Source organism: Lactuca saligna, chromosome 6 (genome assembly GCF_052625555.1).
Source record: "Lactuca saligna cultivar CGN05327 chromosome 6, ASM5262555v1, whole genome shotgun sequence".
Taxonomy (NCBI): Eukaryota; Viridiplantae; Streptophyta; class Magnoliopsida; order Asterales; family Asteraceae; genus Lactuca; species Lactuca saligna.
In genome coordinates this window covers 51,554,624-51,566,707 of record NC_136422.1, presented here as the reverse complement: position 1 = coordinate 51,566,707, position 12,084 = coordinate 51,554,624, and the positions used below count along the sequence as shown (strand labels likewise).

The 12,084-nt window shown below is 33.1% G+C and overlaps 1 protein-coding gene across 1 annotated transcript; it reads right to left on the bottom strand.

The window, feature by feature from the left end:
• Positions 1-9,502: 9,502 nt before the first annotated feature.
• Positions 9,503-11,457, bottom strand: LOC145000593 (uncharacterized). Its single transcript, XM_078959846.1, has one exon. It carries the CDS (start codon positions 11,006-11,008, stop codon positions 9,686-9,688), a length of 1,323 nt encoding a protein of 440 aa, XP_078815972.1. The 5' UTR covers positions 11,009-11,457; the 3' UTR covers positions 9,503-9,685.
• Between the last annotated feature and the right edge of the window lie 627 nt (positions 11,458-12,084).

The window sequence follows — 12,084 nt, the reverse complement described above, 5'->3', positions numbered from 1 at the left end:
GATCCTGAAAGCTTGTTATCACACAACGATAAAGTTTGAAGCTTTCTGTAGTAACCCAAACTCAATGGAACCCGACCCAATAAATCTTTTTGCCTCAGCTGAAGAAAAACCAGATTCTTGAGCTTCCCAATTGTACCCAAAATCTGACCTGTGAAATGATTCCCAAAAAAATCAATTCATTTAACATCGAACAATTCTTGAACTCAATTGGAATGTTTCCTAAAATCTAATTATTGTGAAGATATAATACACTTAGCTTCTCTAATTTCCCTATTTCAATCGGAATTTCACCTGTAATCATGTTCCCAAATAGATAAAGATTCACCAGATTACTCAAGTTTCCGATTTCAGAAGGTAAACTACCGGAAAAAACTATTATTGTTGAGTAAAAGATCAGTGAGGTTCTTTAGATAGTAAATCCCAGATGGTATTTTGTTTCCAAAGTTATTACCAGAAATGCCCACCACTTCGATTGAAGAACATATTAGCACCAAAAAAGGGAAATCGCCGGAAAGACGGTTGCTGGAAATAAACAAATGGTGTAAATTCGAGTCCCCCGAGCACAGTTTCTCCGGGAACCCACCGGTGAAAGAATTGCTAGACAAAACTAAAGCTTCGAGGTTACCATTTTCAAAATTGAAACGGGTAATGTTTCCTAAAAGATTGTGACTTGAAAGATCAAAATTCTAGAGCTCAGAAGCCGGAGTAGCTCCGGCGGGATTTCGCCGGTCAACCGGTTTCCATGAAAGTTCAAGTAATTCAAGGTGGAAAGGTTAAATAAATAAGGAATTATTAAATTCAAGATTTCGGGGGACTGAAGTTGTCCAATTCAAGAAGTAATTATAATAAACATAAATTAATTATTAAATCAACTTTGTAACCTGGTAACCAGTTAATTTTGACAAAAATTGCTTAATTGACAGATCAAATACGAGTTTAGTGGTCTAATGCGCAAGAAAATTACTTTAGTGACTAAATCAGACAAACGACGAAACTTTAATGTGCTACAGTGTTATTTTCCCCTAAATATAATGTTGAATAAAGAATAAATTATATTATAATGTTCCAATCTTATATTATGTATAGTGTAGGATTATAGTATAACGTTATATATAGTGTTGTATTTTAGTGTAACACTAAATATAATGTTGAATAAAAAATAATATATCTAAAATATTAATTTTAATGTTAAATATAATGTAATGAGTCTAAAATTTTTAAAATCTTTTATATAATATAATTATGGATATCATTTAATAATATTAAAGATTAATAATCTAAATAATCTCACTTAGTAAATAGAAGTCCAAAGCATTGTTGGATAACACAGAACATAGGCAGCAGCCCAAACTCCTATAAGATAATTTGTTACAATATTTTTTGAGTTAATGGAATATGCCATAAGATCTCTTTTTTATGTTAATACGATAAGAAAGTTCTATAATCGCGTTCACAATAAAGTTATTCATGCATAAAGATTTCTGCATACAAACGTTAGTCTATAAAGATAAACGATAATATCATACATGTATCAATGACGAAAAACAAAAAAATATGCCCACCGAAAACGGATATAAGAAGTAAGTCGAAATTTTGTTGATGTGATCTGGGTTCCGTCTATTTAACATTCTTAAATGATTTATTTTTTGTATTACAAATCAAAGCATCATTTATAAAATTATCATCTATTCTATTATGCAAATCAGTTTTCAACAACTTCATTGCAAAAAAAACATCGTTCAACAGCTGTGGTTACAACGGGAAAAACCAAAAAGTCAGAGAAGGTAGCTGGCATAAAAAAGTCAGCATAAAGGGGTTCGCCAGCATCAAAAAGTCAATGGCAGCATCGACAGTGGGTGGGGCTAAGGCAAGACTGACGTATGAAGGATTTTTTTTTTCAGTAATGTGCAATGTGCACTGCTTTCCTTCATCCGATTTTATTAAACGAACAATATGGATTGGGCATTTAGGCTTCTTTTTTTCATTTTACCAATTTGAGATTAGATATGGGCTTAAAATTTTGGACTATCAACATACATTTTAGGCTAATATAAACATTTAGTTTGAGCTATTTTGTGTTTGGATTTATTTGTTAGGAGTAACCTATAATTTTTTCGGGTAGCACGTAATTAGAAAAAATCCAAAAAAGTATGTACTTTTTGACATTTGGACGAAATTTGAGGGGTAAGAGGACTCCCATGCGGACCACATTGAGTTTCAAGGCCCATATTTGGAAGGCTAATAGGTGATCCCTTTAGAGTGATCGGTATGGGTCTCGTTGAGATTCGTTGTGGCTGAGGCGGACACCAAAAACGACATTGCATCTCATTGTACACCGCCCCCGATTCTCGTCGTGGGGCTTCTCATTACTACGAAGATCGGATGCAACGAGCTTAAGTTCAATGAAAAAATTTAACTTTTAAAAATATTCAAAATCACCATTGTTTACAAATTGTTTCCAAAATAAGATTCATATCAGAGAAATCCCAAAATCATGAAATAAAAACATGATGAGGTGCACGATCACGCCTTCACCTTCCCGTGATCTTGAGAAGTACCCGAAACATAATCCAACAACTGTAAGCCCAAAGCTTAGTGAGTTTTCCCCAAAATACCAACACATAGCAAGTAACATAATATAATAACAACATGCAATTGGTCCACAACTTTACAGACTGGATTACCCCTGAGCCCACAACATAAGTCTGGATTGCCTCACAGGCCCACAGCTTATGTCTAGCTTACTCCCCGGCCTGGTCAGTCAACTGATTGAATACTGCTAAGCCCTAAGTACAAGTCTGGCATGCCCTATCTGACCCTCAGCTCATATCTGGAATGCTCATGAGCCCTCAGTATGAGTCTGGCATGCTCTCCGTGGCCCACAACTCATATCTGGCATACTCCAAGGTTTGTTGGCTACATCACAAAGCAATACAACCTCAACTTAACCCACACAATATGTCGACATATAACAGATAATATCGTAAACAGATAAATAGGCAATTCACAGGTAGTCCTACAGATCTACAAGACTAACATGCATAACTATAACATACTCAACATATCAGCAATATCAGGTTATCAAACCAATGGTTCGGCCTTGGTGTCTTCGACCCGAAAGTATAGTGAGGAAGACTCACCTCACAAGTAGCTGAAAATCTTAGCTCCCGACTCAAAGCCTACAGCCATCATGACCAACCCATCAAAACCTCAAAATACCCAAAGTGCCATCAAAAGTCAAACTTGGTTAACCATGGTCAAAGTCAAAGTCAACAGTCAAGGTCAAGAGTCCATGTTGACCCAACTCGTCGAGTGCACATACCAACTCGTCAAGTTCCTTTAGTACTCAGAGAAACGGGGAAAACCCAAGCCAACTCGTCGAGTTATTAGGACAACTCGTCGAGTTCCTACAGTATATAGAAAAGCGGGAAAACCCGAGCCAACTCGTCAAGTTGTCAGGACAACTCGTAGAGTTTTCCCAACTTAACTCATTCAGTCCTTTTTCATCCCTTTTGACGCTCAAGAATGTGAATCTGGAACCCAAAAGCTGAAAAACCATGTAAAGTTGCTAACTTTACGTCCATGCATAGCACAAAGAGGCTAAAACACTCAAAGAAGGCTTATTAAGGGACTTAGAACATGAAGGAAGCCTAGATCTAGATAAAGCTTGAAACTTTAAACCCAATGAGGCCACAAAATGTCTAAATCTGAAGTTATAACTTCATGACATGCTCAAACCAAGAACAAACCCAAAAATGAGCCAATATGATGATAAACTTTCAAGGAATGAGATCTAAGCTATAGATAAGCAAGGTGTCAACTTTATACCTCTAAATGACTACAACAATAGAGAAGATCTTGGATTTATAGCCTTCTTTCCACACAAACACTTCAACCTTCAAGCGTCTTCAAATGTACACCAAGAAAACACTTCTTCAAGCTCACACACACTCAGAGATGGAAGAGAAATCACAAGACTAGGGTTTCGAGACTGGGTAGGCGGGTAAGGTGGCCACCCAAAGGGTATAAGGCCTCTATATAGGGTGCAACACCCTAAAAATTAGGGTTTCATATTCAGCCACCAACTCGTCAAGTTTTCTTCTCCAACTCGTCGAGTTGGTCCAAAAAGATACGCGACCCGCTAAACCCAGTGAAGAAACTCACCTCGAACTGCTGAATCACACGAATAAATCTCTGGCTGCTGGTCTGACAAATCCTCAAGCTATCAATACTAAATAACATCTGATTAATAATTGGATTCCAATCCATAACCATCAGTCCATAATTAGGGTAAAAATACCATTTTACCCTTTAGCTAGTTTGGTCCACGACTAAGGCCCAAACCTACAATCCAAAAGGCCCAATTACCAAATAATCTTACAAGGCCCAAACATGGCCCAATTTTCCAAATTGGCCCTAAATCCCTTCCATGGCCTCAAGGCCCAAAAATATTCCTAGCCTAAAACACCTGAATTCAGATGGCCCAACAAAACACTAAACATCTAAGCCCAGACTGAAGACCAAAAGATCTGAGGCCCACGCTGCTGAGTACACAGGGTGTACTCAGCTCGTATGCATAGTATACTTGCCTTAGGTCTTGTACGCTAAGCATACCTTCTTGTACGGCCAGCGTACCCTCGCATTCATCCATCTTCCATTTCCAGCTCTTGATCCTTTAAGACATCACTCTGCAACTTAGATCTGACCTCCTTGGGTTGGTTTATCACGTAAAGTTGCTAACTGTAAGTGCATGCATGGCTTAATGAAGCTCTTAAGGCTCAAAAGGACTTAATAGATGACTTAATGCATGTATGAGGCCATAAACACCATAAAGTTGCTAACTTTATGTCTAAGAAACTCATAATATGCTCAGATCTAAAAGAATAAGCCTGAAAAACAACTTAACCCATCAAGCTAACCCAAAAGGGACCAAAAGCATAACAAACCAAGACATGAAGAAATCTAAGCAAGGAGAAGACATGGTATGAACTTGATACCTCAAAAGACTTGAAAAATGAGTGATGATTCTAGATCTCTAAGCTTGCCACTAAGCAATGCACCTTCAACTTTCTTCATCCCTTTAAAATGAACAATATAAGCACCAACTTCTTCTCAAAAGCTCAAGGACACCACAATGGAGGCTAAGGGTCTAGATTTAGGGTTTTAGGGTAATGGAAGCTAATAAATAGGCCAGCCCTAGGACTTAAGGACCTTAAATAGGGTGCAACACCCTAAAATTAGGGTTTCATTAACCTCCATGTAAGCGTAAACCTTGTGTGCCCAACGTACGAGGCCTCGGTCCCACGATCCATCCAACTTAGTACGCTAAGCATACCACGTGGTACGCCCCGCGTACCGGTTTTATAACTAGTACGTTAAGCATACCCAATGGTACGGCTCGCGTACTACTTCAAGGACCAAAAACAATAAATAAATAAATACAAAGGGGCTAAAAGAAACATACCAAAATCCAAGTGTTACATATTGGCATCATATATCAATTTCCCGCAATCTTCGTTTCTTTTTTAATGCTGGTAACTAATTTCTTATTTTTTCTAAATATCGTCTATATGATCAATTCCCTATGTGCAATAATTTGTTTGTACTTTTTGACGTCTCCATGGACTTCTTCTACACTCTACATACAAGTTGACATTTTATTAAATATCATTTATTGGAAATTCTCCACAATAAAAGTCCTTCTGACGAGGCTAAAATCATGAAATGGATTTAGGATTGAGCGATTACATTCACCATTTCTTATCAACGTCATCCTACTTTGGTAGCTTGCCAAAGATGATAAAGAAACCATTCGGAAAATAGTAGAATTAAACTTGCTTCTTTAGGACTAGAAAATGAAAAGGAAAAACCACACGAACACTTCATAGGTACCACCTAACACAACATTTAACACATTTGTGAGCTTTAAAATGACATATACACGTTAATCATTTGTGTTGCTCACGAGGTTACTTTTTGAAGTGTTTGTTTCCCATGCAAACCAAGAATAGCATGTGTAATACACAAGAATATATTTTACTAGGCGAATGCCCGTGCGTTGCGCAGAAACACCTAATATATACTTTACAAACATATGGTTTGTAAATATAACAATAACGATGTTGTTAAATTTGTATATACTAAATTGATATAATATATTGATTATTTTGAATTATATGCTAATATATACATTTATTATAACTTCATAATCTCAATCGTTTGAATGACTTCTACCCGCGAGTTACACATGAATAAAATTAAATATAATATATGATTTGATGTTACTTATAGTTGTTTTTATTGTTAATTAATTTTTTTAAATTTATTTGCTTAATGTTTTAATTTCTATCATTATAATTATTTAAAACATCAAACATTGTTTTTTTATTTTAAAGCTAATAATATAATAATTTATATAGAGTTGTTTTTAACTATTGTTATTGTAAGTTATTTTAAACTACTTATTTGGAAACTTTTAACAATTATAAAAATATATTTAAGAAATATTTTAGTTAAATTAAGATTACAATTTAGTTTTTTGTTTTTATCACTACAATTTATCACTTTTAACTATTTATAAAATATCTTTAGTTTTTTAAATGGAACTGAAATTTATATTTGAGTTGATATTGTAATGCGTAGAAACACCTATATAGTTGAAGTCTTTACAAATATATTTTTTTTAAATATAACACTAACGTTGTTGTTAAATTTGATATTATATATTGATTATTTTGAATTATATGATAATATATACATCTATTATAACATCATAATCTCAATCGTTTGAATGACTTGTACTCGCGAGTTACACATCAATAAAATTAAATATTATATATGGTTTAATATTATTTATTGTTGTAGTTATTTTTAACTAAATTTTTAAATTTATTTGCTTAATATTTTAATTTCTATAATTATAATTATTTAAAACATCAAACATTATTTTTTTGATTTTAAAGATAACAATATAATCATTTATATACAGTTATTTTTAACTATTGTTATTATAAGTTATTTTAAGCTACTTATTTGAAATTTTTTAACGATTATATAAATATATTTAGAAAATATTTTAGTTAAACTGATATTACAATTTAGTTTTTGCATTTATCACTATAATTTATCATTTTTTACTATTTACAAAATATTATTTGGTTTTTTTAGTGGAACTGAAATTTATATTTAAGTTGACACTGTAATGTTGTATTTAAACTAACAATTTAAGTATTTTGTCCAAACTGTTCAAAAGTTGTAGCTTTAAACTGATAATGGTTTACATGCAACAACATTTTAATTATAATAAATTAAGTATAATATGTTAAAATTTAAAGACATAACTTTATAAATAGAAGTAAAGATATTATTTTAAAATTGAAATTTAATCAATTTATAATTACACTTTAGGTTTGATATTTATTTAATCTTATTAACCAACTTACAATCATTATTAGAAAGACAGTGCAATTTATCACTTTTAACTATTTATAAAAGAATCTTTGGGTTGTTTAAGTTAAATAAAATTTATATTTAAATTGAGCCTATAATGTTATATTTTAATTAATAATTTAAGTATTTTATACAAATTGTTCAAAAATTATACTTTTAAAATGATAATGATTTACATCTAATAATATATTAAAACTAATAAATTAAGTATAATATGTTAAAAGTTAAAAAAAAAAAAACATAATTTTATAAGTAGAATTAAAGATATTATTTTAATATTGAAATTTAGTTTATATATGATTACACTTTAGATTTAATATTTATTTAAGCTACTTACCAAATTATAATTATTATGATAAAGAAATTTGAAAAATCATGGGAGTTTCAAATGAATATGGTGAAAGGAAAAAAAAAATGCGGGTTTCAAATGCATCAGATTCAAGAAAAAATGTTAGTTTTATAAGTATGTATGAAGTTTCGTTCTCATGTATTTGTTTGTATTGTATCTCATCATTAATGCAAACAACAAATCATCAAGGAGAGTTCACGTGGCATATTTTTTGAGTAAATATAGCATTGAATGAATATTATTGATTAACCAAATTTACGCACACATTTTTTCTTGATCAAGACATGATGGTACATATGTTCAAAACTTGTAGAATAATTAGCAACGAAGGAATATGTCAATAAACCACTTTTCGTCCATTTTCTCATACTTCAATTTCCAACTGTTCTTCTTTATCGTGCATATCTACTTCGTCGAGCCCAACTTGTGATTCCAACGAAGTATCATCGACTCTACAACATGCCTATTTCTATCTCACCCTTAAAGATATGTGAAAACATGTTGAAAGAACATTATGGTGCGTTTGGTTGTAAAAAACTGTTTTCATTTTCCAAGAAAATGTTTTCAGAATACAGAGTTGAGTTTTTATTTTCATTTTTCAATGAAAATTTTAAAAGACGTATTTGGTTGGAATCAGTGAAGTTTTCATTTTTAATCTTAGAAATTTAAAAAACTTTGGAAAACTGTAAACATCATTTTTCTAATTTACATACAATTTGGAAAAATGTAAATTTTCGTTTTCTTAGAAAACTTTGGAAAAACGAACGAACCAAACACATTTTCAAAATTTCCGTTTTTCTTGAAAAAATTTCTTAGAAAACTATAAAAGTTTCCACAACCAAACACACCCTTAAGTGTTGCAAAATGGATGATGATATAACTATATTTATCTGAATTCTCAACATTGTTCTCAAAATATCCTTAAAGGGGACGAAGTCGTGGCCAAAAGAGAGGGAGGAGTTACCATTGGTACCTCCAAGACACTACTCTCTTCTCGGTTAATTGGAAATAGTGGGTTGTCTCTCTCTCTCTCTCCATATGCTATAAGATTTGTATTTTAGTTGTTTTGTATTCTTTTTTTTTTCATTTAGTGAGTTGACTATTTAATAGGTTGATTGAGTTAAAAAAGATACAGTTTTCATGTATTGTAGGTTGAAAAAATGGAAGAGAAAGTGAGAGAAAAAGAAAAATCTCTCTCTCTCTCTCTCTCTCTCTCCATGTGCTATAAGATTTGTATTTTAGTTGTTTTGTATTCTTTTTTTTATTATTATTTAGTGGGTTGACTGAGTTAAAAAAATACGGTTTTTATGTATTGTCGGTTGAAAAAATGAAAGAGAGAATGAGAAAAAAAAGAAAAACAAAGATATAAAACTGATATGACAGTAGATTGAATGAGTTAAAATAATATAACTCTCTCTCCACCACACCAAAAGAAGCAAACCCCACCACATCAATTGCTCTCTCAAACGGGCCAAATAACTCTCTCAAACGAAGATAAAAAAAAGTTGCTCGAAAAATATCAAAATATAATGTTAATGTTTCTCTTTTTGGTAATATGCATATGAAATTATTAATGAATGAATATACATGTTTCTTTAATCCATATATTTGATCTATTCTATCTTAACTTGTAGTTCATGTATCAAGATAACCCCATGACATAATTCATTTATAAACTTTTAACCAAGCAACAATGAGAAGCACTAAAAGGAAAAACACATAACTTCTAAACATAAACCATTACACAAATGAAAACACATTCATGTCCTCCAAACAACATTACAAACACAAACACAAAACACACACACAGAGGTTCTCACAACAATACAACATAGTACTTATTACCCTCTGACTTATTGACCCCACACAACAACTACCAAACCCCATTCACTCACCCAACATTCGGTGAACAAACACACCAGCATTTCTCAGACCATTATAAAGACTCATACAGTCTTTACAATAACCACTTCTACAATCAACACCATCATCACATCTCAAAAACAGCTCATCAACATGACAAATGGCACCACTTTCAAACAACTCAAACAATACCTTCAATTGGGCCACTTCTGAATTCATCGAAAGAACAACAAAGTCTCCATCTTTTGCTGTTTCTTTAAACCAGTCAATGAATTCAAACTCTTCTTCATGCAATGGAGCTTCAAGATAATCAGCAGACATCAAACTAGGAATTGTTTTATCTTCTTCAGTAAGACCCGGGTGGTATACGAATGTGACACCAGGTTTTTTCACATGGGAGATGAGAGCAGATATGTCATGATCAACCACATAAACGTTGAAAGAATCTGGATGGATTGGGTAATGTGGGTCGAATTTGTGTCCACCCATGTTGATGTTAATCAGCCTGTTTCTTGATGAAATGTTTACGAGTTTGGGTAAGTATGAAAGATTTGGATCAGAGAGAGGCTCGATGTATTGCATCAAAGGATTGTTTTTTGAGATAGATGGGCATTCGGAAGGAAGCTTGTAGTTTTCAAAGAAGGCGACACTGTCTAATTGTTTCTTGAACACGATTAGGGTGAAGGGGTCTATCCCACAAACGTGAAGAATCTCGGAAGATCTTAAGAGTAATGAAATTGGAGTTGCAGATCTTACTAGATTGAGCATACGGAAGGTGGAGGAGCCTACGAGCATGGCGCCAACTCCACCAGGACGTAATACGCGTTCGATTTCTAGCACAAGAAGAGCTGGAACGGAGACCCTGTTTAGGGTTCTCGAGAACACAAAGTCGAAAGAATTGGAATCGAAGTCCAGTTTGTGTTGGAATTGTTTCTGTAGAAGGGATAGAAGAGGGTTCCTGTGAACCCCAAGTGCATTGGAGAATCCGAGTTCTCGCAATGTGAAAGCGACTGAATCTGCTCCTTCTCCTACACATAAGGATTTTGCTTCCATGTTTAGCATTTCCTTGTTCATCAGCTCTTTGATCACACTAACAGTCAGATTCATTCCATCCACACACGGAATGGAGACCTTTTCAGATGATTTGCGTTGTGTGTTCGCGATTGAGCCGATGTTTAACGAACATTTATCGAAATTTAGCAGGATTGGCTCGTTTGTTCGAATCTCATTAGTGATATGAGTGAGCGAGAGAAGGACCATGGCTAACACGAAGAACATGGCCCTGAGAATCAAGCGCCAGGCGAGAGTCCCTCGAAGGATCTGCCATTTCAGAAGCTTGAAATCCATTTCAGAATTTCGCAATTCAACAGTGTTTGTTGACAATCGTAACAGATTGGACTAAAAACGTTTGTAACTTATAAACTCTAGAGATTCAAGAGTAGAAATTGAAATTGAACAACCGAAGTTTAAAAAAAGAACAAATCTAGCGAGTGCAAAACCTGGAGGAGGTGTGATTTCCACCCACGAGTAATACTATAGATTTTTGTAACCCTAACCAAGCCCTCACCGGAATTCTCCTCCCCATTCTCGTCTCGAACCAGGTTTGATCCATTCTGCGCCTTACATGATCTGGAAATCGAGATTATTACATTAACAAAATCGAATTACAAGCGGAGTGGATTTAGAACTCTTGAGAAGAAAGATGGATCTGGATTCTGATGCTTTGGAATGAGTGAGAGAGTTTGAGTTTGGGTGAATTATGTAAAGGGATCGAGGGGAAGGTTCCTTTCAATGTTTTCGTATTGGACCCCATTGATATGCATGTGACTCTGTTAAATGATTTGTGAGTCGACTCGGTATGACTCGAATCAACATATATTTTCATTTTCACCCCTCATCTTAGATTTCGGGGTTAGTTTCACCCTCAAAGCCTCAACAATGGTTTTCATAAAAAAAATATATCTAAAACTTTAAATATTGCTCATATTTGAAAATGTTATCATCATCATAAAAAAGTTGGTTGTATTCATGTGGAAGTGATGCTTTTATCATTTATTGTCAATCAAGATACACATATTTATGATTTATTTAATTATGGTTGGGGAAACACATAAATATTATTATATTTAATTATTATATTTCAGTTTCGTCATTAGAATCAATTAAGTTTTGTTATTTTTTATATTGATTGTTATAATTTGTTGTAGCATGTTAAAAATTAAAAAAATGTTATAATATAAAACTTTATAAGGATTTAATGGTTTTAATAGAATACTTAGTATCAAATGTTTCACTAAAACTCTTTAATTTAGTAAAATTATGTATTGTAAATATTTTAAACTAATATAACGGGTTAGATAAATACAGCTAAATATAATAATTAAACGACAAAAATATTAAAAATATAATGATCTTTATATATT

What these genes read in the sequence shown, in the direction of transcription:
- LOC145000593 (XM_078959846.1), bottom strand. Translation starts at nt 11,008, where the DNA reads ATGGATTTCAAGCTTCTGAAATGGCAGATCCTTCGAGGGACTCTCGCC.